We start from the raw sequence: 24747 nt of genomic DNA on the forward strand, positions 1-24747 counted from the left end.
TACGGGGAGGGGGGGGTGGGTTTTGTCTGTGATTGATGGGGAATCTTGCTGCCATTCTGCACTTTGGATCAATGACCGGGGTGGGGAACCAGACACACCCGGGAGGCCACTGATTGGTGTGTTTGCACGCGAGATTCATTTTGAAAATCCCACTGAAAAAAGCTGTGGGACTTACTCCAGTTTTTATGCAAATTTGGCACTTAGATTTTTTTTGGGAAAAGTCCACCTACAATCTTTCTTTTTCCATTAAATATTGGTTAACCTGAGGACTTCTGTTCCATTCTCTCTCGATTAGTGAAACATATTACGTTGATCAATGCATTCTGAACATATTTGTGCATATATGGTAAATATGTTCAGGGTATGCCATCACTTTTCCAGGTTAAGAATTGTATTTTCCTTCCTTCATAGTTTCCATGTTAGGTCCTACAGTAATCGGAAATTTAAGGGTAGATATTAAAATCACCTTCAGCAGAGAAGCCCTGCCACATCAGGTAAGATTTCTTGTTAAGAGGAAGGGGCACTCCTTGCAGAGTCTGCCGCTTTCTTTTCCCTAATTCCATTAGTTGTACTCCCAAACATTGATCTCCATCAAACCCTGTGCCTGCAAAGAGAAAGCAAACATTATCTAAGATAGCCAATGACAAAGGGCCATTTTTATTACTCCTTCTGAAAGTAAAACAAATTAATTTATACAGAGTCTCTTAGTTGGGATGTAGCTAGTTTCCATATCAACTTTCCAAGATGGAAAATTGCAGGATAAAAACCAGTGTAAGTCACCAACCTCCAATAATCAACAACGTCTGAGTCATTAACTTATTCCTGACAAAAAAACAGTTTCAAAACGTTAGAATTTTCAAAGAAGGGGTAAAAATGTATTTGGCTAATTGGACAGAAGTAATTAGTTGGTTTGGGAGATCTTAGATGCATTTGTTGGTTATTAAAAATAAATCCAAGGCTTTTGTCCTGGGTCACGGAAAACAATGAATCACTAAAACCGCAAGGATTTTACAAGTCCACTGGGTGGCAGTTCTCACTGACACATGGAAGGAACAGAATTGCAGCATATTTTTGTTAATTCGACAACCTACATTTACTGTATATTGTACTTTTAATGAAGAAAAATGCCCCGGGATGCTTTACAGAAGTGTTCATTTAAAAAAAAACTGATGTCAGGCTAAAGAGGTGAGCACAAACTCAGAACTTAAAGGAGGAGGAATTAAAAAAAAGATGAGTGGATTCTGCCACCAATAGAAGGGCAAAGGGGAGACGGATGTACCAGAGGTTGAAATCAGAGGTTGGGCATGTGTAGGGTTGTGAATCTGCAGGAGATTATAGGTGTTCTGAAAAAAATTATTTCATGGGATGTGGGTGTCACTGGCAAGGCAAGATTTCCCTTTTGTAAAACCATGTTGAGACTCTGACTGCTGAAAGCACGTGCCAAGCAGAATTCCTGCTAACTTTATAAAGGAACGAGTGCACTATAGCTAAATCTGCTACTGTGACATTAGTGTATCTTTAACAAAGGTTTTTTTTAAACCATGTCCACCGCAGTTGAAAAACAAACCTTTTCAGTTTGTTCTTCTCATTGTTGCTGAACTGCCAACAGACGTCCCTTTATTGCTACTTAAATAGGATTTGTTTATTTTTACTTTGTGATTTTATGACTGCATTGTTGGGAGAAAGAATTGATTGGCAGGTCAGGTGATAGGAGCTTTTTCACCTTCTGTTTGGAGCTGCAAGTTTGGGTTTTAGTTTTAGAAGGTGCATCAAGCTGAAGTCTCTCTTTGGTTCTGGAAATTCTACTGGTTAGCTGAAAGCAAGGTCTTGCCTTTCTGAAGAGGGCAAATCGGCTGCTGGTGACATGCCTAGAGTCTCTGGCGTTTTGGCAAGCTGTTCTGACTTCATACTGTTCTGAGTCTATCCAGAGAACTGCAGACTTAATCCAGAGGTCTCAAGCCCAATATCAAGTGAGCATTAGTCTTTGCTGTGTTGAACTTGTGAAAAGGGTCTTTTGTCTATGGAATTGGTTTGATTGGAACACACTCAATAGATTTGTTGAGGGTTACACATTGTAGCCGTTCTGTTTCTTGATTGTAACTAATAAAAGTTCTTGCTAATTTTCTTACTAATCACGTTAACTATACTCTTAAATAAACTTTGTTTGATAAAAGCTCCCTAGTGGGTCATTTGAATCATATCTGAAGAAGTGAAACATTTCATCTTTATCCTAGTCAAATTCAAGATGCAGAATTTATAATTCAGACGGGCTCCATAAGCTACTTTGGAGTTTCTAATCTGAACTATAACTGCTACCATACATATTGTTTTCAAAAATAACATTCCTCAGGGTACAAGAGGGCTTTGGCTCTTTAAATTACTGTAGCGCTGTGGATTACAAGACAACTATGGATGAAAAAGCCTGTTTCCTGAAATGATTCAAGTTTTAATAGGCTCGATTTAAGTTTTTTTTCCAGATTTTTCTCTTCCATGTCATTACTGTGTTATGATGTTAAAATAATATTACATCTCAGCCCTGATAATAAAGGAAACGGAGGTAGGATTTCTGGAACTCCTGGGGAGGTGGTGGGACTCATACAAATCACAAGGTTGATGGAATACTCCTACCCAGCCTGGTGCATTAACAATGCTATAAAGGCACTTATCTTATCAATCCAGGACTTCACCACCCTTCACAGTGACACAGTTGTTAGTACTGCTACCTCACAGCGCCAGGGACACAGGTCAGATTCTGCACTTGGGTGACTGTGTGGAGTTTGCACGTTCTACCCGTGTCTGTGTGGATTTCCTCCGGGTGCTCCAGTTTCCTCCCACAGTCCAAAAAACATGCTGGTTAGGTGCATTGGCCATGCTAAATTCTCCCTCCGTGTTACCCAAACAGGCATCAAAGTTTGGTGACTGGGGGATTTTCACAGTAACTTAATTGAAGCGTTAATGTAATTCTACTTATGACTAATAAATAGACTTTAACTTAAAAAAAAGCTGCCAGGTTTCTCTGAGGCCTAGGAAAACCAGGCTGCAGAATTAAAAATAAATTTTATATTTAAATGGAGGCAGGCAGACGCTTAACAACATTTTTAGCACTAACCCACACCCTGAGGGCAGGTTGGTTGCACCCCCGACACCTTCCCCACCCGCCAACTTTAATACCGATGTTGGTAGGTTTCCCTCCTTTTAACTCCACCCAGCCAGCCTTCAGGATAAATTAGTCCCATTTTTTCTAAGCCTGAATGGCCCAAATTTTCCCTGTCTTCTCTGATAAGCATCAGCATGGAAGGTTCTCTGCACCCCCTCTAGCACTGTAATGTCTCTATTGTATTCCAGTGATCAGAGGTGGATATAGTATTCACCTGTGGAAGGATATGCTGACCTTGGAGGTGGTCCAGAGGACGTTCACAAGAATGATCCCAGGAATTAAGGGTTTGTCATATGAGGAGCGGTTGAGGAGTTTGGGGTGAACACTCGGAGTTTAGAAGGATGAGGAGGGATCTAATTAAAAAACTTACAGAATAGTGAGAGGACTGGATAGAATGGACGTGGAGAGGATGTTTCCATTAGCGAAAGAGACTAGAATTTGAGGGCACAACCTCAGAGTGAAGGTACGGGTGCTTTAAAACTGAGATGAGGAGGAATTTCTTCAGCCAAAAGGTGGTGAATCTATGGCCAATCCACCTAACCTGCACATCTTTGGACTGTGGGAAGAAACCGGAGCACCCGGAGGAAACCCACACAGACACGGGGAGAATGTGCAAACTCCACACAGACAGTGCCGGGTATCGAATCCGGGTCCCTTGCGCTGTGAAGCACAGTGCTAATCATTACACCATTGTGCCACCCAAAGAAGTCAGCAAAAGCTTGAATGAACATGGTGCAGATGTTGCATCTCAGATACTGCAATGATAGAAGAACAGGAAATCTCAGAATAAAAGGTGTATGTCATTGATCAACAGCCTTTCCCCAAAAAGGTTGTGAATATCAACCATCATGATTATATTATGTTATACAAGTGGCTGAATGCCCAAATTCAAATTTATATTATATAAATGAACGAAGGAAAAGAGCTTGAAGGGGCTTGGCAAGAGATGATAACTATGAAAGGAAATAATTGCTCACCCGGAGAATTAATGCTTGCCCAAAATGGTTGAACCAAATGGCCTGGGTACGTTTTATAAATTTATGGAGTGGCTCACTACAATACCTTAAAATGACACCACATTAATGGCAGCCAAGTTGGATGAGAATCTAAATCATAAAACTTCCTATGGCTTGGCACAAAATTGGAATTCAAAGTAAAGATGACTGTGTGGAAAGCTGAAACATGAATACAATTTGAAACTGTAACAAGACAAAGGCATGTTGTTGCTTTATTTTACATTTTGCTGCACAATACCAGACTGAAGACTGCTTTCTGTTGATGAGGTTGGCCAGAACCAGAAGTGATCCACTCCTCAGCAACAATCTCTGTATGGCCAGCAACAAAAAAGTGCAATGATTAATAAAGAATTTTAAATGAATTACCTCGGTGATAAGAAATCAATAGCTGTTCGCCGTGTCCTGACATAGAAACGACAGGCCCCATTAGACTGAAGAGCTCCTTCTGTATACCACCGATGCTAAAGATACGAACAACCTGAGCATTTGTCGAAACAGCAGCCCAGCCCTGACCGAGGCAAATGGCTTCAATGCTTTCATTATTTGGCATATCCACCATCCATTCCTTGTTTGTGTCCCTGGAGTTGAAGTGAATACACTGGAGTGTGCTGATAGACAGATAGAAAAGCAAAAGGTGTCTGAATATGTACAATAACTTTGTGAAAAGTACATTACTGACAATTTCTTGCGTGCTGGGCTTGAAAGGTGATTCCGGGATTTGGCTTGGATGAGTTGAACTAGTCAGAATGAACACATCATTTAGGCTCCCCCAATAGTTCAGCAGGTTAAGATAATGAGTGATTCAAGCCAGGTTCAGTTCCTGGACTCTGCCAAATTTACAGATCTTCCACTGCACAGAAGTAACTTGCCAGTTCAGTTCAGTTAGGAGCATTTTTCCTTTTATACAATGTTCTGTTTTCAAGATCAGCTTTTAAGAAAATAAAATACTGACTGATACTGAAGAAAATTTTCATTGTCACAGGTACAGTTTTTTTTTCAATAAGACAAGTGAACATTAAGGAAACCATAACACTACTTGAACAGCAAATTGCTACATGGTAGCCCTGTCTGCCTAAAGCACAGTAAAAAGTCTGACAACACCAGGTTTTAGTCCAACCTATTTATAAATAGGTTGGACTAAAACCTGGTGTTGTCAGACTTTTTACTGTGTTTACGCCAGTCCAACGCCGGCATACCCACATCATGCCTAAAGCACAGCACATCAAAGAAATAATTTTGCATATCCAGAGAAAAAAGGACAATATGAATGAAAATTGTGAACAAGACATCAGGGCTTAGTTCCCCTCACTATAAGGAAGGGACAACTGTCCAGGGTTTCACCTCCTACTCAACATCCAACAAGCTCTGTTGCCAAAGACCAATAATAGATAGTGTCAGGTCACAATTGAGTTCATCAATGATACCTGCTCCTGTTGAACAGCTTGCTTACACTTCCTGACTTGCTACACACATTAAGTGAAGTACATGGGATAGGGGGTAATGTATTGGCATGGATCGAGAATTGGTTGACAGACAGAAAACAGAGTGGATATAAATGGGTCTTTTTCCAAATGGCAGGCAGCGACTGTGGAGTACCTCAGGGATCAGTGCTCAGGCACCAGTTGCTCACAATATATATGAGAGAACCAAATGTAACATTTCCAAGTTTGCTGGTGATGCAAAACTGGGTGGAATTATGAGTTGTGAGGAGCTTGCAAGGGGGCTGCTCCAAGGTCACTTAGACAAGTTGGGGCAGTGGGCAAACATATGGCAGATGCAGTACAACATGGTTAAATGTTAAGTGTGAAATGTTAAGTGTGTTTTTCACACTTTAGTGTGAAAAACAGACAGAAAATGTATTATTTAAATGGTGCAAATTGGGAAGCGTAGATGTACGAAAGAATCTGGGGATACTTGTACAATAGTCAATGGAAGTAGAAAGGCAGATGCAGCAAGCTATTAGGAAGGCAAATTATATGTTGGCCTTCATTGCAAGAAGATTTGAGTTCAGAAGTGGGCGGCACAGTAGCACAGCGGTTAGCACTGCTGCTTCACAGCTCCAGGGACCTGGGTTCAATTCCTGGCTTGGGTCACTGTCTGTGTGGAGTTTGCACATTCTCCCTGTGTCTGCGTGGGTTTCCTCCAGGTGCTCCGGTTTTCTCCCACAGTCCAAAGATGTGTGGGTTAGGTTAATTGGCCATGCTAAGTTGCCCCTTAGTGTCCCAGGATGCATAGGTTATAGGGGTTAGTGGGTAAAATATGTAGGAATATGGTGATAGGGCCTGGGTGGGATTGTGGTCGGCGTAGACTCAATGGGCCGAATGACTTCTTTCTGCACTGTAGGGTTTCTATGATTTCTAAGTAGGAACGTCTTACTGCAGTTACATGGGGTGTTGGTGAGACCACATCTGGGGTAGTGTGTGCAGTTTTGGTCTCTCTACTTAAGAAAATATATACTTGCTATACAGGTAGTGCAGCAGAGGCTCCATTATATGATACTTGGGTGGCAGGACTGTACTATGAGGATAGACTGGTTCGACTGGGTCTGTATTCACCAGAGCTTAGAAAGATGGGAGGAGATCTGACTGAAACATATAAAATTCTAACAGTGCTGGACAGGCTGGATGCAGGGAGAATGTGTTCCCTGGTTGGGAAATCTTGATGTGGAGATGCCGGCGTTGGAGTGGGGTAAACATAGTAAGAAGTCTAACAACACCAGGTTAAAGTCCAACAGGTTTATTTGGCAGCAAACACCATTAGCTTTCAGAGCACTGCTCCTTCATCAGGTGCCACTCAGTTCAAGGGCAATGAGAGATGGGTAACAAATGCTGGCCTAGCCAGCAACACTCACGTCTCATGAATGAATTTAAAGAAAGGACAGGTTTAATCAAGTCCAGCCAAATATTTTGTGCCAAAAAGGTCTTGCCTGCTCAGCAATTAATGGCCAGTTTGCACCTCACTCAGAAGAATGTCTTTAGGTTTTCCAGAACCCAGTAGCACACTGCAAATTTCAGTAAGAGCCAAGTTTTCAGCAGTATTTTGTTCCTAGTGTCAAACATAAGCACAGGCATTATTCTGCACTGTAAACTTTGTTGACTATGCATGCAAATAAAATAGTCTTGACTTGTCTTTATCTCCCACAGATGCTGACTGACGTGCTGTATATTTCCGGTATTTTCTATTTTTATTCCAGCTATGTGAAAAGGGCGGGTGAGTGGAAACCACTGCTGCACTACTCTTGCAAAGAGCTGGCATAACCTCAAAGGGCTGAATGGCCTCCTTCAGTGCTGTAATCATTTTACAATTCCAACTTCCTCCAGCCGTATATGTCCAAATTGTTCATTCAGCAAAACTGGCATACTTTTACACACAGCCTGATCCTGTTTCCAAATTCCAATATTTTCTCAAATGATCCATGATGCACAAAAGTCATAACCAGGATTGGCAGCTTGTCAGACCTACCCTGAAAGGTGTATGTATTAAGTGAAAGAAGCTCATTGGCCAGAGTCAGCCCACAGACTACATGCTGGATGGTATCAATAAAATGATAAGTTTTTTTCAATGAATATTATTTGGCAAACACATGGGAGTGTAGGAATTAGGAACAGGAATAGGCAATTCAGCCCTTTGAGTCCACTTTGCCATTTAACATGATCATGGCTCATCTTATCTTGGTTTCAACTCCACTTTCCTACCTGTTGCCCAAAGCCCTTCATCCCACTTTTCATGAAAAGCATGTCTATCTCTTTCTTGAATCTGTTAATTGATTCTGCCTCCACTGCATCCTGGGGCAGTGAGTTCCACAGATTCACAACCCTCTGAGAGAAGTAGTTTCTCCTCATCTCAGTTTTGAACCGATCTCCTCTCATTCTACACCTAGTACCACTGACAATAAATACTTCATCCACATGCATAGCGTGTCACAAGCCAAATCGTAAATATTTAAAAAGATCTGCCTCCTTTGTATTTTTACCTGGGCAGCTCATCGGTTTTTGTACATGCTAGTAACACTGCTTCCTGGGATAAGTCGGCCATGGTGTGATTCAGAACATTACTCAAATGTATTGCATGATGTACTGAGGTATCATGGAATTCTACATCAATGGCATTATCTTGTTCATCACTGTAACAGCGAATGATACCTGTGGAATTCCACACCTAAAACATAAACCAGATACAATTGGTCAACAAGGAAAGAATATTATGGCCTAGAAGTAACAACAATGCTTAAAGTAAACAATAAGATGAAAAATACAGTATCCAGAGAAAATTACCGATACACAAGCTGTATAGGCAATGTAGGTTCTAAACTACCACAATATTACATTTTAGTTGTGTCAGAGCTTTAAAGCTGACTGCAACAATTTCTTAACACAAGATATATTAGCTCTAAAATCTCCTTGGGTGTATGAAACACAAGCCAAAAACCTCTAGCCCTCAGCCACAGCTAGTATTCTCCGGTGCTGCTGAGTGCCAAATTCTCCATTCTCGTGGCCAGGGGGGTGGGAAGGAATGAGATCAGAGAAACCTGCCCATAATCTCTTTCACCCAAACCATGGGCCTTTGATCTTATTGAAAGGAATCATCATACATTACAAAATGTGGTATTATATACATGACATTAAAATTGGTGCCTAGAAAGTTAAAGTTATACGGTCATCCCATTAGACACAACTATTGGCCAACATTAAGAAAGTGGGAGAACTTGTGGAGTAATCAGCATTATTCCCTCAATCAAAAACAAGTTAACTATTCCTAAATTTTATTGCTTCTTCTGGGGTCTTGCTATTCAGTAAATAGCTGCCTCCATAATCACCACACTTTAAAGTATTTCAATGAAATATTTGAGCCAAGTGTCAACTTTTTCCTGTTTGAAATCATGACTCTTGAAAAACTTTAAGAAAACGCGATGTTTCATTCTTATGTATTTCATCTCTAAGGCAGGGACATGAAGAGACAAAAAGCAATGCTGGCTGAGCTTACCATGAACCGATGCAGGAGGTGAGAGGGTGTGGAACAAGGCTGAAAAGGCTTTTGCTGTGGTGTTGGCACAGGTCCAGAGTATGCTGCAAAAACTGGTGCAGCTCGTACATTATCAGTTTGGTCATTGTCATCATCATCATCTTCGTTATCTAATTTATCCAAATGGACGGGAGATCCAATATCTGAAACAAATTTACAGAAACTTCAAAATCGTTATTTGAGTATCACGTTTTGCTCTCTGAACCCAGTTATAAAATTAACATAAATACTACCTTTTAATAATACGGCTTCAAATGAATGATCATTTCCATCATCCACCAATGGCTGTCTTATTGGCAATGGAAGTGACAGATTTGTGCCTTTTGTTAACAAGTCACTGTCCTCTTCAAATAAATTGTCAAATGTTTGTGCTTATTCAGGTGAGTGATATTTGTGCTAGGATTGCATTTTCCCTTATGACATTTCATCAAGGCTATAACCAACTGTCAATTCTATTCAACTATAAATGTTGCATTCACTGCCTCAGAATCCCTACAGTGCAGAAGGAGGCCATTCGGCCCAGTGACTAACAAAGGGCATTTTACCCAGGCCCACACATTAAAAAATATAAAATATGCTCCTGCAACAACGTCAGTGTTCATTATGGCATTCAACAGGAATACAGTCTGTATTATGGCAAAAATGGTCTAAACAAGCTGCATTTTTGTTGAAAAGTAACATCTGATTTTTTAACTATAAAACTGACCAAAATTTTTTAAAATAAACAGCATTTCATCTTGACCACTTCTAACTTTCACACTTGACAAAACTGAAAATAAAAATAGGCAGAACTAACAGAGACAGGTGAAAATTTATAGAACAGCAAGATTTACATTTTCACGTAGATTCAAAAATCATGCTTACTCCATACCGTGTGAATTATCATCTTCAATGGCTCGATTATGTCTAGAACGGTTGACTATACCCATTACATTGTCATCTTCTCCATCATCATCATCCACCACTGGCGATGGAGGTGACAGATTTATGCCTTTTGTTAACAAGTCACCATCCTCTTCATCAAACAAATCGTCAAACGTGTTAGCAGCTGAATGGGAAGGCAATTCCTAAAGAAAAACACTTTATGAAGATACAGCAACTAGATTTAACAAAACTAATTTCAAGTCAATGCAAATTTTATGTAACTTTTCTTCAAAAGACAACTGAATTTATAAATATCAGTACAGTGCGTGTAATTTTGCTATAAACTGTGGAACAAACACTTCTGTGATGGGGGAGATTTATTGAATATATCATATAATGATAAATAAATTACACCCAAAAATTTTATTACTAGTGGCCATTTTGCAGTGGCTTCCTGCAAACTGTATTAGAAAAAGTGAACTATGCCAGCTACATTTCAAATGGGGTTACAATCCCTGTCATACCCTATGTTTAGTGCTCACCTTGCTACCAGCATTTGCCAAAACACCTTCAAGGAGCCCCAGATTTCCTTCAGCATCTGTATATACTATATTTCCTTCTGAAGGGTGCCATGCCATTGCACAGATTCGAAAAGCCTTCTCATGCCGGAACCTAAAAAAACACATACCCAAGTATTATAGTGCACATTTAACACTGAACCACCATTTTATAGGTTACACTGCACAAAAGGTAGCTTTGTCTCTGAAATGACTATGAGAAGGGACGCACATAAGGAATTGGGGCCGCCTTTCTTCCCCTCCCACCACACAGAATAGGAACCACCCCCATCCTCCTTTCCTGCCAAAGTCCTCTGTGCACAACCAGGAGGCAATGCACAGTAGCTTTGTCCCTCACCCTCCAGGGCTTTATGTACCTTAGCACCCCTGATGTGGTCATCACAACTGGTTTTCGATTTTGGAAAAGGTAGTGATTCGCGCCAGTGCAATGTCAATGCCACTGGGGGGTAATACATTGTGGGCAGATGCTACAGTGTCAAACCCTTTAATTATATGAAAATTTATTTAAAACAATGGAAATCAGACTCATGCCCTTGCTAGGCGTGAATCTGATTACATCATGAGCAGGGGAGTGCGGAAGATCTGAACTGAGATTTTGCCAGCACAAATCCCATTTTTGGCTGCTCGTAGGGTTTAACAGCCTTTACAGGATTTGCACTTACAGCTAATGGGTGCACTAGATCTCATCTCCTAACTGTACAGCATTAACATTTTAAATACACAAGTATATAGAGAAGTATATTGCTCAGTTCTCAATTGCTGAGCTGTTAAACTAGCAAAGTTTTTCAGCGCCTTGTTGATTTTCAATTAACTCAATTTTGGAAGCTGTGGCACAACTCTTTGCAAAACCAAACAGAATCAAGAAGCAAGTTTACATTTCCACTCCATATATACCCAATGGATAATATGAGGTGTTTTTCCAAAGACGACGAGGGAACAAACCAGCAGTTTTGCATATCCCCTGGATGCAAACTGAAGAAAAAAAGGTTAAAGGCCCACTGTCTCATTGGTGAACAATCTGTACCATGAACTAAGAATTAGAGTCAGATACATCCAAAATGTGAATTTAAATTCTTATAATTCAATTCCAGCCTTTTTAGATACTTATTTTTTAGCCTTCAGTTACAATTATTAACTTCACTCAGCAAAATCCACAGCAGACAAGTACATTGTTGCCCAGCTACAGCATGATGGAATGTATATCCTAAGTATGAGGTAACACTAATAAACTTAAACTTGATTCAATTGATGACCCCCCCTACCATTCTTGAAAGAAACAGTTTGTAGATAATAGGCTTAAACCCACATCTTTTCTCTGTTGTTTAATAGATTTAACCACCAAGAAACTTCGCAAGTTTTGCTGCAACCATTCTTAAGATGCCTCAGCAATTGGATTTGTTGTTATTAAACTCTTAAGACAATCATCCCAAATGCTATTAACAAAATTTGAAGACACTAAAAAGTAGACCTAGAATGTCTATGTCAGAATTACACCATTTTTAAAAAAATTATGAAATATCACACTTCTGCTTTAAGCAAAATATAACAAAATTATTTCCCAAAGTCCAAAGCAACATAGCAATGGTTCATTAGCTTTCATCAATTAATTCCATCAATTAATATATTTCAATCCAAAGTACAAACAAATAACATTTCTAAACAGATCATCCCTTTTCTTAGTATATGTATATTGGACAAATTATTCTTAAAGAAGTTTTAATGTTTACTGGAGAGTTTTTAATTCTTCATGGCAAATAAGGCAGACTCAAGAAGGAAGGTTGAAGTTTTGACCGTAGTGTATCCTGGACACAGTTCAGTGAGACATTGCATCATAAACACTTTCAAACAACAAAGAAATTTCACAAATTAATGCAATATTATACCTTCCAACACATTTTCTGGTCTGTACATTCCATACCACCATCAATCCATCAATGCTTCCAGCAGCCACATAACCACCACAAGGAGACCATGATGCAACATTTAATGACTGAGGAAAAGGAGAATATTCTCTAAGTTTAGTATTTCAAACAATACATGAATATCTTCTTCCCCACCCCACCCCTACATTTGATTAGCAAATGTGTCCCCTTCAAAATGAGCAGGATTTCTAAAAACAGTTGGCAGGGAAATGCACAAAAAAAATTACCTATTTTCTCAAGTAATTTTTTATGGAAATATTTCTATGATCTTCAAAATACTAGTTCTGTTCTACATAGTACGAGTTTATGAGAGAGCTATTCTCAATGATTCCTGCTTCATGAAATGCTATCCCTAATGCATATTCATGCACTTTTTCTTTTTATTAATTTTCAGTTAAGTTGTTCTCAACTGTAATGTAAAACTTACCGTCACAATGCTATCATCTGAAAGATTATCAGTATTTTCCCAAGTGTCTCTTTCAAAGAGTTTCACAACCTTCTCGACTGGAACAGCCAGGAACTATGTGCACATACCAAAACAAAAAGACAATTAGACTTAAGAAAATTGTGATGGACAAACAGCTTGCATATCACATTTTTATAATACATATTTTTTAACATTTATTAGTGTCACAAATAGGCTTACATTAACACTGCAATGAAGTTAGTGAAAATCCCCTAGTTGCCACACTCCAGTGCTTATTTGAGTACGCTGAGACAGAATTTAGCGTGGCCAATGCACCTAACCAGCACGTCTTTCAGGCTGCGGAAGGAAACCAGAGCACCCGGAGGAAATCCACGCAGACGTGGGAAGAACTTGCAGACTCCACACAGTGACCCAGCTGGGAATCGAACCCAGGTCCCTGGCACTGTGGGGCAGCAGGAGCTAACCACTGCTCACTGGAGTTTATCTGTATCACTGTATTTCCTGAGAATCACTCAGTTCCATCTTTCATCATCAGGTATGATAGCTAGAAGCTGATGTGACTCCACGCTGGCAGGCAACATACTCCATATCTCTCATGTCCAGAACAAGCCAAGTGAATACAGTGGCTGCAGGAATAGGTCAGAGGCTGAGAAGTCTGTACCAAGTAGCTCACTTCCTGACTCTCTGAAACCTAGCCATCTTGTCCAAGGCACAGGTCAGAAGGGAGTGTAATGGGATACTCTCCATCTGCCTGAGCCAGTGCAGCTCCAACAACATTCAAGGAATTTGACACCATTGAAAACAAAGCAGCATGTTTGATTAATACCCTATTCACCACTGTAAGGATTCATTCCCACCTTCACCAGTGCACCGTGACTCCAAAAACCTCTATTGCCTAGAAGAACAAGAGGGGCAGGTGCATGAGAACACCAACACCTACAAGAACCCCTTCAATTCACACACCTTTCCTTAGAAACAAATCACCACTCTATCATCACTGCGGTAGTCCTAGAACTGCCCATTAGCACTGTAACACCTGTACCATAATAGGAGAGCACTAAATAAAACTGACGTACCATCCTCTTTCAAGTGATATCAGGGATGGGCAATAAATGCCGGCCTTGCCAGCAAAACCCAAATCTAATGAAAGAATAAATTAAACATTGGTTATGAAACGACTAACGTGAAGACCTAAGGATCAGCAGGCACGAGGAGCTGCACCAGAAGAGTGAGGTAGCAAAATCCATCACAAGTTAACCATGCTATGGTATCATCATTCTGATCACATAATGGATGTAATCAATATCCAGTTGAACAGAAGCTCTACGAGCAGGTGGTGTGAAGCAGAAAAAGTTATTTGATGGACAATTGCCTACTGCATGGTGCGATAACCTACACAAAACAATGGCGTACGTTGTTTCTCGAAATGTCCAACTTCGGTGTATTGTGCTAAACTTGCCTGTAATGACTATTAAATCTAGGGGTGGCACAGTGGTTAGCACTGCTGCCTCTCAGCACCAGGGATCTGAGTTTGATTCCCGGCTTGGGTTATTGTCTGTGCAGAGTCTGCACGTTTCCCATGGGTTTGCGTGGGTTTCTTCGGGTGCTCCAGTTTTCTCCCACAGTCCAAAACATGTGCTGGCTGGATACATTAGCGGTGTTGAATTATTTTTCAGTGTACCAAACAGGCGGCAGTGTGTGGTGACTAAGGGACTTTCACAGTAGCTGTGCAGTGTAATGTGAGCCTGCTTGTGATACTAATAAAAAAAGATTGACAGACTTTGATAGAGATATGTTTTTATGAGATTGCTTCACCTCCAGGATGCAACTTGATAGGTTTGTGTTGATTCCCTCGATCAAAAGCAAATTGATGCTTCTCAGAACTTAAGACTTTTACTATTCCTACCCTATTGCTTACAGCGTTGGTTAGGAATTTGAAATGAATCCCACCCATACTTGCCACTCAATTAGCTAGCCAATGCAGGAACAGTCTACTTTCCAACAATTAAAGAGCAAATCTTTCACTTTCCTTGAAGTACAAACACTTTACAACTATAACTGTTTTTCATTATTGACACTTTGCAGATTTGCACAAACTAGAATCATGTCTCGTTCATCTCTTACCAGCTGACTCACTGCAACTGCAATAGCAACAGTGGCCTATGAGCAGGTGACTGCACACGTAACTGTGCAACTTTGCTGATCAAAAGAAACAAAGGACTCCAAAACTCCGTTTAATTAAAACAAACTTGTTTTATAAACCAGGCATTTTCTATCAACAAACCAGATGGCAACAAAAATAATTCTGTTGCTGTTATATTTCATTTCATGTTTGACATTTAACCTTTGATCTATTTAACAGGCGATACTAGGAGTAAATCTCTAACCAATATATCCAATCCTTTATTTAGTCCCTGTGGTAAAATCTATCTTATGGCTTTTCTGAAAACAAAACCCTTTTTGTAAGGTGCTGGTTTCACATTTACCTTTCCAATCCTTGGTTGCCACTCGAGTCTACAGATCGATGTTGCTCGGCTCACCTCATTGAATTTAGTTAGCAATGGCCAACTTACTACCAGTGTCTACAAAATAGAAAAATAGCTCTTCAAATACAATAATTATCACACTTATTGATGCACTTTGAATATATATCTTGTTTTAAAGCAGATTTAAGCAATTCTGTAATACTGAAGATTCTTTTCATAAATGGGACCAGAATGGAGGCTTTAATGCCTATTCAGCTTCTCCACTTCAATTTAAGATTAAAATCTTATGAATTTTGCACAAACCACTTTCTAGTACAATCTTATAAAGGCTGCGCTTTGCAAAGTTGTATGCTGATGGAAGATCAAGTTTTGCAGCTGCCATCTTTACAGGCAGCAATGTGCAACAGGGTGCATGCATGGCTGCCTTTTTACAGGGTGCAATGTGCACCAGGGTGTATGCACAACTGCCATCTTTACAAGGAGCAATGTGCACAGGGCTTATTTGCATTCATAACTGTCCCTGGCAACAAGAGAAGAGAATGTTGTGAACTTTTGTTCTGGACAGTGATGGATTTTAGAAACCCATTTTATGAGAAATTAGAAGGGTAGGATTTTGATTTATTATTGTCACATGTATTAGTATACAGTGAAAAGTATAGTTTCTTGTGCGCTATACATAGCATACCGTACATGGGGAAGGAAAGGAGAGTGCAGAATGTACTGTTACAGTCATAGCTAGGGTTAGTGCGAGGTAGGTCCATTCTAAAATCTGTTGGCAGCAGGGAAGAAGCTGTTTTTGAGTTGGGTGGTACGTTATCTCCGACTTTTGTCTTTTTCCTGATGGAAGATGGTGAAAGAGAGTACGTCCGGGGTGTGTGGGGTCCTTGATTATGCTGGCTGCTTTCCCGAGGCAGCGGAAAGTGTAGACAGTGTCAATGGATGGGATATTGATTTTAGTGATGGACTGGACTTCGTCACAACCCTTTGTGGTTTACTGCAGTCTTGGGCAGAGTAGGAGCCAAAACCAGCTGTGATACAACTAGAAAGAATGCTTTCTACGGTACATCTGCAAACATTGGTGAGAGTTGTAGCAGACATGCCAAATTTCCTTAGTCTCTTGAGAAAGTAGAGGCATTGGTCAACTTTCTTAACGGAAGCATCCACACGAAGGGGCCAGGACAGGTTGTTGGTGATCTGGACATCTAAAATCGTGAAGCTCTCAACCTCTTCTACTTTGGCGCCATTGATATAGACAGTGGCATGCCGTCCACTACGCTTCCTGAAGTTGATGACTATCTGCTTCATTTTGTTGACAATGAGGATGAGATTATTGTTGTCGCACCAGCTAACCAGATTCTCTATCTCTTTGCTGTACTGTGTTGCGTCATTGTTTGAGATCAGACCCTCAACAGTGGTGTCATCAGCAAACTTGAAAATCGAGTTGGAAGGGAACTTGGCCAGTCAAAAGTGTACAAGGAGTATAGTAAGGGGCTGAGGACACAACCTCGCAGAGCATCAGTATTGAGAATGATGGTAGAGGTGGTGTTGTGAGTTAGCAATTCTAGGATCCAGTTGCAAAAGGAAGGAGCAAAGCCCCAGGCCACAAAGTTTGGAGATAAGTCTTGGAGGAATAACGGTGTTAAAGGCTGAGTTGTGGTTTATGAATAGCAGTCTGACATAGGTGTCTCTAAATGTTCCAGAGTTGACTGTAGGGCCAGGGAGATGTTGTCTGCTATGGACCTCTTGTAGCAATAGGCAAACTGTAGATGATTCAGGCAGTCTGGGAGGCAGGAATTGATTTGTGTCATGACTAACCTTTCAAAGCACTTCAGAATGATGGATGTCAGAGCCAGCGGATGAAAGTCATTAAGGCACGCTGCCTGGCTTTTCTTTGGTATTGGGTTAATGGATGATGCAGATGGGAAAATAAAATTTGCAGTGTTGGTCAGTGTTTTTGAACTGTCTCACTATCCCAGTAACGTAAGTGGTTTGTAGAATGTTGCAAGTGCTAGACTATATTGCCTCTCCTCATTCTTACCCCTTCTGCCATTCCGAGTTCCAGGCTGCAGCCTCAAGCAGTGTCATCACTGGAGTTCTGCACATGCATGCATCAGGGTACATGAGCAAACAGACATCAGCGGCCATCTTTCCACAGCGTTGGCAGGAGAAACATTGTCTGACAAATGCTTATTTTAATGTAACCAAACTGATACTGCAGCACACAACTACATGACTTCAAGCATAAAAAACTTGCCCAACCTACCTGATCAGCAATTTTCCAGACACATACTGACCCGTCACAACTGGAGGAAGCCTATAAAATCCAATGCAATTGTTATGTACTGAACAACTTAAATACTAAACTATAAAAGAAACTTGCACATATTAAGACAAAAACCCTGCTGCAGTCATTTAGAAGATCAAAACACTGTTGTGAACTTTTAATAGGAAGGTTCCAGGCAAAATGGAAAACCACAATGGTAATGTGAAAAGGCACTCAGGAAAGGAGAGACGCAGCAGTAAACTATAGGCCAGTTCTAACATTGGAAAAAATGCTAGAATCCATTATTAAGGAAGTAGAAGTAGGGCATTTAGAAAATCCTAATACAATCAAGCAGTGTTGACATTGTTTGATGAAAGGGAAATAGTATTTTGACAAAATTATCAGACTTTTTTAAAGGATGTAACAACAAAGGCAGCTATCCATCTTGTAAGACAATGATTTGTGGAGTAGTGGTCAACTCTGTGTTAAGTACTGCCTCAGGAGCCACACGCTGACATGGCAGTCTCTGCCACTTTTGCTGCACAGGAAGACAGTGGGCTGATTTAACAGTTTCTGTTTTCCTCGGCCCTCATCTCAGCCAGCTGAGCTTTTTGTTCCTGATTGCCTCTTCCAATGCCCTTCCAAACAGTCACCCTCAAGACGTCAGCAACCGTCCTTTCAGTATCAGTGTCAACATCATGACATTTCATACCCCACACGTGAATGGCTTTGTCGTGGAGAAAAAGACACCCTGATGATTGAGAAAGTGGCCTGTTCAAGTACTGAAGGTCTTTGGGTATATAGATGTCATCCATCTGCTCTGCGAGATCAAGTCAGCTCAGCTCAGTATACAGTCATTGACTTTGCAATGACTGTATACTGATGGAATTAGAATATTCCAGACCTCCAAGTTGGTGACATTATCCTGTCTAGAGATGCCCAGGAAATGTTTGAGACAGCAAAGATGGAAACTACTCGCCCTTTTCTCCTGTCGAGCAAATGCCATCCATATCTAACCAATGCAGAGGGATACAGTGAAGATGTTGATTTGGTAGAATCAGACTTTGGTTTTCAGACAAGTTGCTATTTCACTCTTACTCAAGTATGTGCAGATTACGTGGATTGGCCATGCTAAATTGCTCCTTGGTGTCAGAGCAACAGCTGGGGTAAACATATGGGGTTATGGGGATTGTGGCAGGCGCGGACTTGATGGGCCGAATGGTCTCCTTCTGCACTGTAGGATTCTATGTTACTCAGCTTAGACTTACAGCTACAGTTTGAGGATTATGTTGGTTTCAATATCAAGTCACAGATTGCAGGTAATTGTGGAGCCTAGATGTGTGAAACTATCAACAATCTCCAGTATCACATCTGTCATTAATCTTTGGAATTATCTTTTCCATAGACTAGTGGTGACTGGGTCATTGAATATATGCATGGTGGAGTTAGATGGGGTGGCATGTAGGAAAGTGAAAAGTCAAGATCAGATCAGCCATTTTCTAGTTAATGGCACAGCAGGTTCGAAGGGCCAAATGGCCTACTCATGCTACTATTTTTGATGCTCTTAATATGAAACCAAAACTCTAGATCTATTTTAGCAGCACTCAATTAGTCATACTTTAAAATTCATACCACTAAATATATTTTATAGTCTACTAACTGCAGATCCCTATACAGATTTAGCAGGGATTAAGTTGTATTAATAGTTTATTACCAGAAATAAATCCTTTGGATCAAAAGCCACACTGAGGACAGGTCCTTCATGACCCCGAATTGTTTTCTGTTGACTATTGTCCTTTGTATCAATGATCTTCACCATAAAGTCACTGCAAGGGACACTTACACAGTTATTCCACTTTATACAAAACCTGACACAGTATTTAATCCCAGATTAAGAAAAATAGTTAATCATCTTCATTATTAGATCACAATGAATATTATAACTTTAAGACAGTGGGTTCAAAATCAATAGTAATCATTGATCTCGCACCTACATTTTTCTCCTTTCCCCTCTTCCAAAAGATGCAGTCATCTTAAAAATGATGAAGAATTATTTACAAAAACTACCTTAAGCTTGCCATATGTAACATTATGACCACAGATGTTTTTTTGCTGAGCAAGCCAGATCTTGAAGGCAAATTTGTCTCACCAATCATAAACCTCATTTTGAAAATGAGAAAGACCGAACCAAAAAGCTCTTTGAAATTCAACTGCCGAAAAGCCAAATCCATACTTATTTTCTATTGCAAATTTTAGATGCAATTTATTTGCTTGCAAATCCAACCTCACCATAACCTCATTACAAATGCATGAACCAAAGGTCTTTAACCTTATATCTTCCAACCATCTGTAGTGACCTTCCTCTTAAGCGGACATGGAAACACATACACAACACAACTTTCTTTCCAAAATACGATCAGAACAGCAAAATATTTTTAAAAACCCATCATTACAGTAATCATTTTGAATATTGTGCTATTCTCCAGTCTTCTATTACCTGGAACCAGCAGCAACACTAGTTGCAGTACTGTTGAAGACAACATGGTTTGCTTCAGCAGTGAAGCGGGTTAAAATTCCATCTGGTGTACCCTCAGGGAAGGAATGGACTTGAACAGTATTGTTGGAAACTGCAGTAACAAGCATTCCATTCTAAAGTCAGAAACAAAAATATTCTTCAATTATTAATCATCTTAAATCATAAATGATAGTTCATTCTTTAAATAAGGATTCCTTCCTCTGAAGGTGCAGTTGGAATGTTAAAGTCCACATTGGTTAAAGCATTCATGTTAAAAGAGATTCATGTTGGAGATGGAATCTTTTTCTTCCCTAAGCCTATTAGGCTAAAAGCACTTGATACGTTTGAGGTTTCTACTTTTGCAGTTTGTTGTGTCAATGGAATGTAACTAATGCAATAATTTAACCACAATAGAAGCGATTGGCTGCTAGTTGTTTTAAAGATGAAATGAGGCACAAATCATAAATATTTTAAGCAAAAACAAACTGGAATTAGGTAAAGAATCTACATTGAATTGTACAAGATGTACAAATGCAAAATTCCAGAATAAATATAAATCTAAAATTGTAATGTGAAAAATGTTCAAAGTACTTAACACTCATACAAAGGGGAAAAATTCCAACTATTTTTATGACTGCTTTAGTCTAATCACTTGAACTTTAAACTTTCAAATGCTATTATCCTACAAATCTTTCTGCAATGCTTGCTGTTATTCAGCTGTAAGTTAGCAGGTGGCTATTTTTGATGAATTAAAATTTCACGTTCTCTAATTTCAAAATATTGACTTGACCAACTTATGTATTTATGTACTGTTATATTCAGTAGTTAAATTCAGATTTAATAATGCTGATAATTGTCACTCACCGCCAATGTAAGTGGCTGCCCATTATAATGAATAGTAAGTAATTACCATGACCTGCAATGCTACATACCTATCAACTCAACTCAGGTCATGTACAGTTTATAATTGCTGGAATTATTTGAAAAGGCTCTTGTAAAGGGCAAACCCATTACGTACCCGGAGAGCCAGCGCATGAATTTTTTCACCCACGTTGATCGATTTGGGATCATCATCATCTAGATTTTCCCATATTCTAATATCTCCATCACTGCCACCAGTTACGATAAATCTGGAATTTCAAGAAGATGAATGTAATAAGTCCTTGAAAATATTTGTTAGTCTGGAAGCACCTTTGCCTTTAAGTCAGAAGGTCATGGGTTCAAGCTCCATACAAAGGTGAACAAATAATTCAACACTGAGGTGAGTGAGAAGTGCTGTCTTAAAAGATGAGATTTCAAGCCCAGGACACTAAGGTGGATGCCCATGGCACTATTGAAAGAACATAAGAAATAGGAGCAGGAGTAGGCCATCTAGCCCCTCGAGCCTGCCCCGCCATTCAATAAGATCATGGCTGATCTGTCATGTCTCAGTTCCACATTCCCGCCCTCTCCCCATAACCCTTAATCCCCTCGCCTATCAAAAACCTATCAACCCACGTCTTAAAAATATTTAGCGAGGCAGCCTCCACCACTTCAACAGGCAGAGAATTCCAGAGATTCACCACCCTTTGAGTGAAGAAGTTCCTCCTCAACTCTGTTCTAAACCACCCCCCCTTTATCTTGAGGCTGTGCCCTCTAGTCCTACTGTCCTTTCTGAGCAGGAAGAGGCTCTCCACCTCTATCCTATCCATCCCATTCATCATCTTATATGTCTCAATGAGATCTCCCCTCATTCTTCTAAACTCCAACGAGTGCAAGCCTAGTTTATTCAGCCTCTCCTCATAGTTCAACCCCCTCAACTCCGCTATCAGCCTAGTAAACCTCCTCTACACTCCCTCCAAGGCCAAAATATCCTTGCGTAAGTGCGGCGACCAAAACTGCACGCAGTACTCCAGCTGTGACCTCACCAGTGCCCTGTACAGCTGCAGCAAGACCTCCCTACTTTTATATTCAATCCCCCTCTTTATGAAGGCCAGCATCCCATTTGCCTTCCTGACCACCTGCTGCACCTGCAAGCTGGGTTTTTGCGACTCATGCAAAAGGACCCTGAGGTCCCTCTGCACCGTCGTCTGCTGCAGTTTTTCGCCATGTAAGTAATAGTCCTTCCCACCATTATTCCTACCAAAGTGGGCAACCTCACATTTGCCAACATTAAATTCCATTTGCCAGTTCCTGGCCCATTCGCCCAGCCTATCTAGATCCTTCTGCAGACTCTCCACACCCTCCGCACAATTTGCCGTTCCCCCAATCTTGGTGTCATCAGCAAATTTTGACACCATACACTCGGTTCGCTCCTCCAGATCATCTATATAAATGGTAAATAGCCGAGGTCCCAGCACCGACCCCGGGGCACTCCACTAGTCACCAACCGCCAATCCGAATAGCACCCATTGACTCCCACTCTCTGCCTCCTATTTGACAGCCAATCCTCTATCCACGCTAACACCCTACCCCCAACTCCATGCCCCCTGACCTTCTGTAATAACCTCTTGTGAGGCACCTTGTCAAACGCCTTCTGAAAATCAAGAAACACCACATCCACCAGCTCTCCTCTATCCACCGCCCTCGACACATCCTCATAGAACTCCAATAAATTCGTCAGACACGACTTCCCCTTAACGTCTGCTCTATCAAACAATTCTCCTCAAGATGCCTTGCTATTTTCTCCTTGATCACGGATTCTAACATTTTACCGACAACAGACGTTAAACTAACCGGCCTATAATTCCCTGCCTTTTGCCTGCCACCCTTCTTAAACAACGGCGTAACATTAGCCGTTTGCCAATCTTCCGGCACTTCCCCGGAATCCAGCGACGTTTGGAAAATAACCACCAAGGCATCCACTATCACCTCTGCCATTTCTTTCAGAACCCTTGGATGCATTCCATCCGGTCCTGGGGACTTGTCCACAATCAGTCCCTCCAGTCTGTCAAGCACCGCCTCTCTAGTAACAATAATGTCATTCAGGCCCTCCACTCCTACCATCTTTCAATCGCTAACGCCCGGCAAATTATTCACGTCCTCCTCCGTGAAGACAGAAACAAAAAAGTTATTCAAGGCCTCAGCCATTTCCCCATCCCCTACCACTAAGTCCCCCCTCTCATCCTCTAAGGGTCCAATGTTCACCCTAGCCAGCCTCTTCCTTTTTATATATTTATAAAAACTCTTGCTATCCTTTTTTATATTAAGCACTAGCCCAGCTTCATAGTTTATCCTACCCTTCTTTATCAACTTCTTTGTCATACTTTGTTGACATTTAAACCTCTCCCAATCCTCTTCTCGCCCACTACTCTTAGCTACTCTAAGCGCATCCGCTTTTAACACTTTCCTTTACCTCCTTCGTTATCCACAGCTGATTATCTCTCCTCCTACGATTCTTTTTAACCATCGGAATAAATTTCTGCTGAGCACCAAGAAAGATCTCCTTAAAGATCCTCCACTGTTCCTCAGCAGACCTACCTTCCAACGTGCTCCCCCAATCAACATTCGCCAATTCCTCTCTCATCCTACCGTACTCCCCTCTGTTCAAACAAAGGACACAGAAAGAATATCTGTAGAGTTTCCCAGTTATCCTTAGGGTTGACATCATCAACAGGATAAATTGACAGGCATTCATCTCACTGCTGAATGTAGACAGTTTTCTGTTCTGAATCTCAATAACTAGATTTAAAGCAAATACATTTATTGTAGGGCATTTTGTTATAATCCCTGTGATGAAACCATAAGCTTAAATAACGAACTTTTGCTGAATGACCCTCAAGGAAGGAATTACCGCAAGAGTTCACTTTTTAGCAACTTTCATTTTAACAAATCAGAACCAATATAAATTAAATGCAAATTTACAGGCAAATGATGCTAAAAATAATAGATCATTTTCACACTAAACTAAACAAATATATGGTTTACACAAGCAATGGCACATACACACTCCTCAGGGACACATGGCACCACGTGCAGTTCCAAAGTTTTCCAAAGCTGCCTCTCTCACATGACCAAGCAATCGATTCAGCCCCCCAGTCGTGTTCATCGCCAGCCTTATTCCATCGGACATCCCTGTAGAAGGTCATCCCCCAAATGGCACACTCCTGCAGAACCTTAGTTAGGTTCACAGCAATCTTGATGGCACCAATTCCCCAGAGACTCCTTTACCCAATTAGTTTAATAAACCCGGTCGAACTGTCTTGTTGGCTCTGGCAAACTTGAAGAAACCACGGTAAATGTGTCTTCTCTGTTGTTCGCTCTGCTGCAGCTCTCCTGTGTGTCTGATCATAAGGCTTTCGTGTTGGTAATGCTTTCAGGTCATGGATTACAGGACCATTTGGACCAGTGTTTCTTATTATTCATGAAAATTAAAATTTATACAGATTTTTAACATCAATTACAGGTTCCACAGACATTTTAAAGAAATTACAAATTCTTACTCTGCTGCTTCTGGTTCAAAAGTCATCATATCTTACAGTCAGAAGAGCAGACTTTCAACCAATCTTTCTGGGTTGG

At 40.6% G+C, this 24747-nt stretch overlaps 1 protein-coding gene across 3 annotated transcripts in view; it reads right to left on the bottom strand.

The window, feature by feature from the left end:
* Positions 1–24747, bottom strand: part of wdhd1 (WD repeat and HMG-box DNA binding protein 1) — a 63094-nt gene that overhangs the window by 20846 nt on the left and 17501 nt on the right. For all 3 annotated transcript variants that reach the window (XR_013888555.1, XM_080202739.1, XM_080202740.1), the window contains 13 exons: positions 21269–21380; positions 20233–20384; positions 19450–19561; positions 17736–17786; positions 15473–15568; positions 12987–13079; positions 12521–12627; positions 10602–10731; positions 10067–10262; positions 9157–9338; positions 8147–8331; positions 4540–4781; positions 467–604 (listed from right to left, as the gene is read on the bottom strand). Coding sequence is in view for 2 of the 3 variants with exons in the window: in XM_080202739.1 (XP_080058865.1) it covers positions 467–604; positions 4540–4781; positions 8147–8331; positions 9157–9338; positions 10067–10262; positions 10602–10731; positions 12521–12627; positions 12987–13079; positions 15473–15568; positions 17736–17786; positions 19450–19561; positions 20233–20384; positions 21269–21380 (1796 nt within the window). In the remaining variant the exon portion in view is untranslated. The remainder of the gene's footprint in view (positions 1–466; positions 605–4539; positions 4782–8146; positions 8332–9156; positions 9339–10066; positions 10263–10601; positions 10732–12520; positions 12628–12986; positions 13080–15472; positions 15569–17735; positions 17787–19449; positions 19562–20232; positions 20385–21268; positions 21381–24747) is intronic.

This window comes from Carcharhinus amblyrhynchos, chromosome 14 (genome assembly GCF_965287045.1).
Source record: "Carcharhinus amblyrhynchos chromosome 14, sCarAmb.v2.hapA, whole genome shotgun sequence".
Classification (NCBI taxonomy): Eukaryota; Metazoa; Chordata; class Chondrichthyes; order Carcharhiniformes; family Carcharhinidae; genus Carcharhinus; species Carcharhinus amblyrhynchos.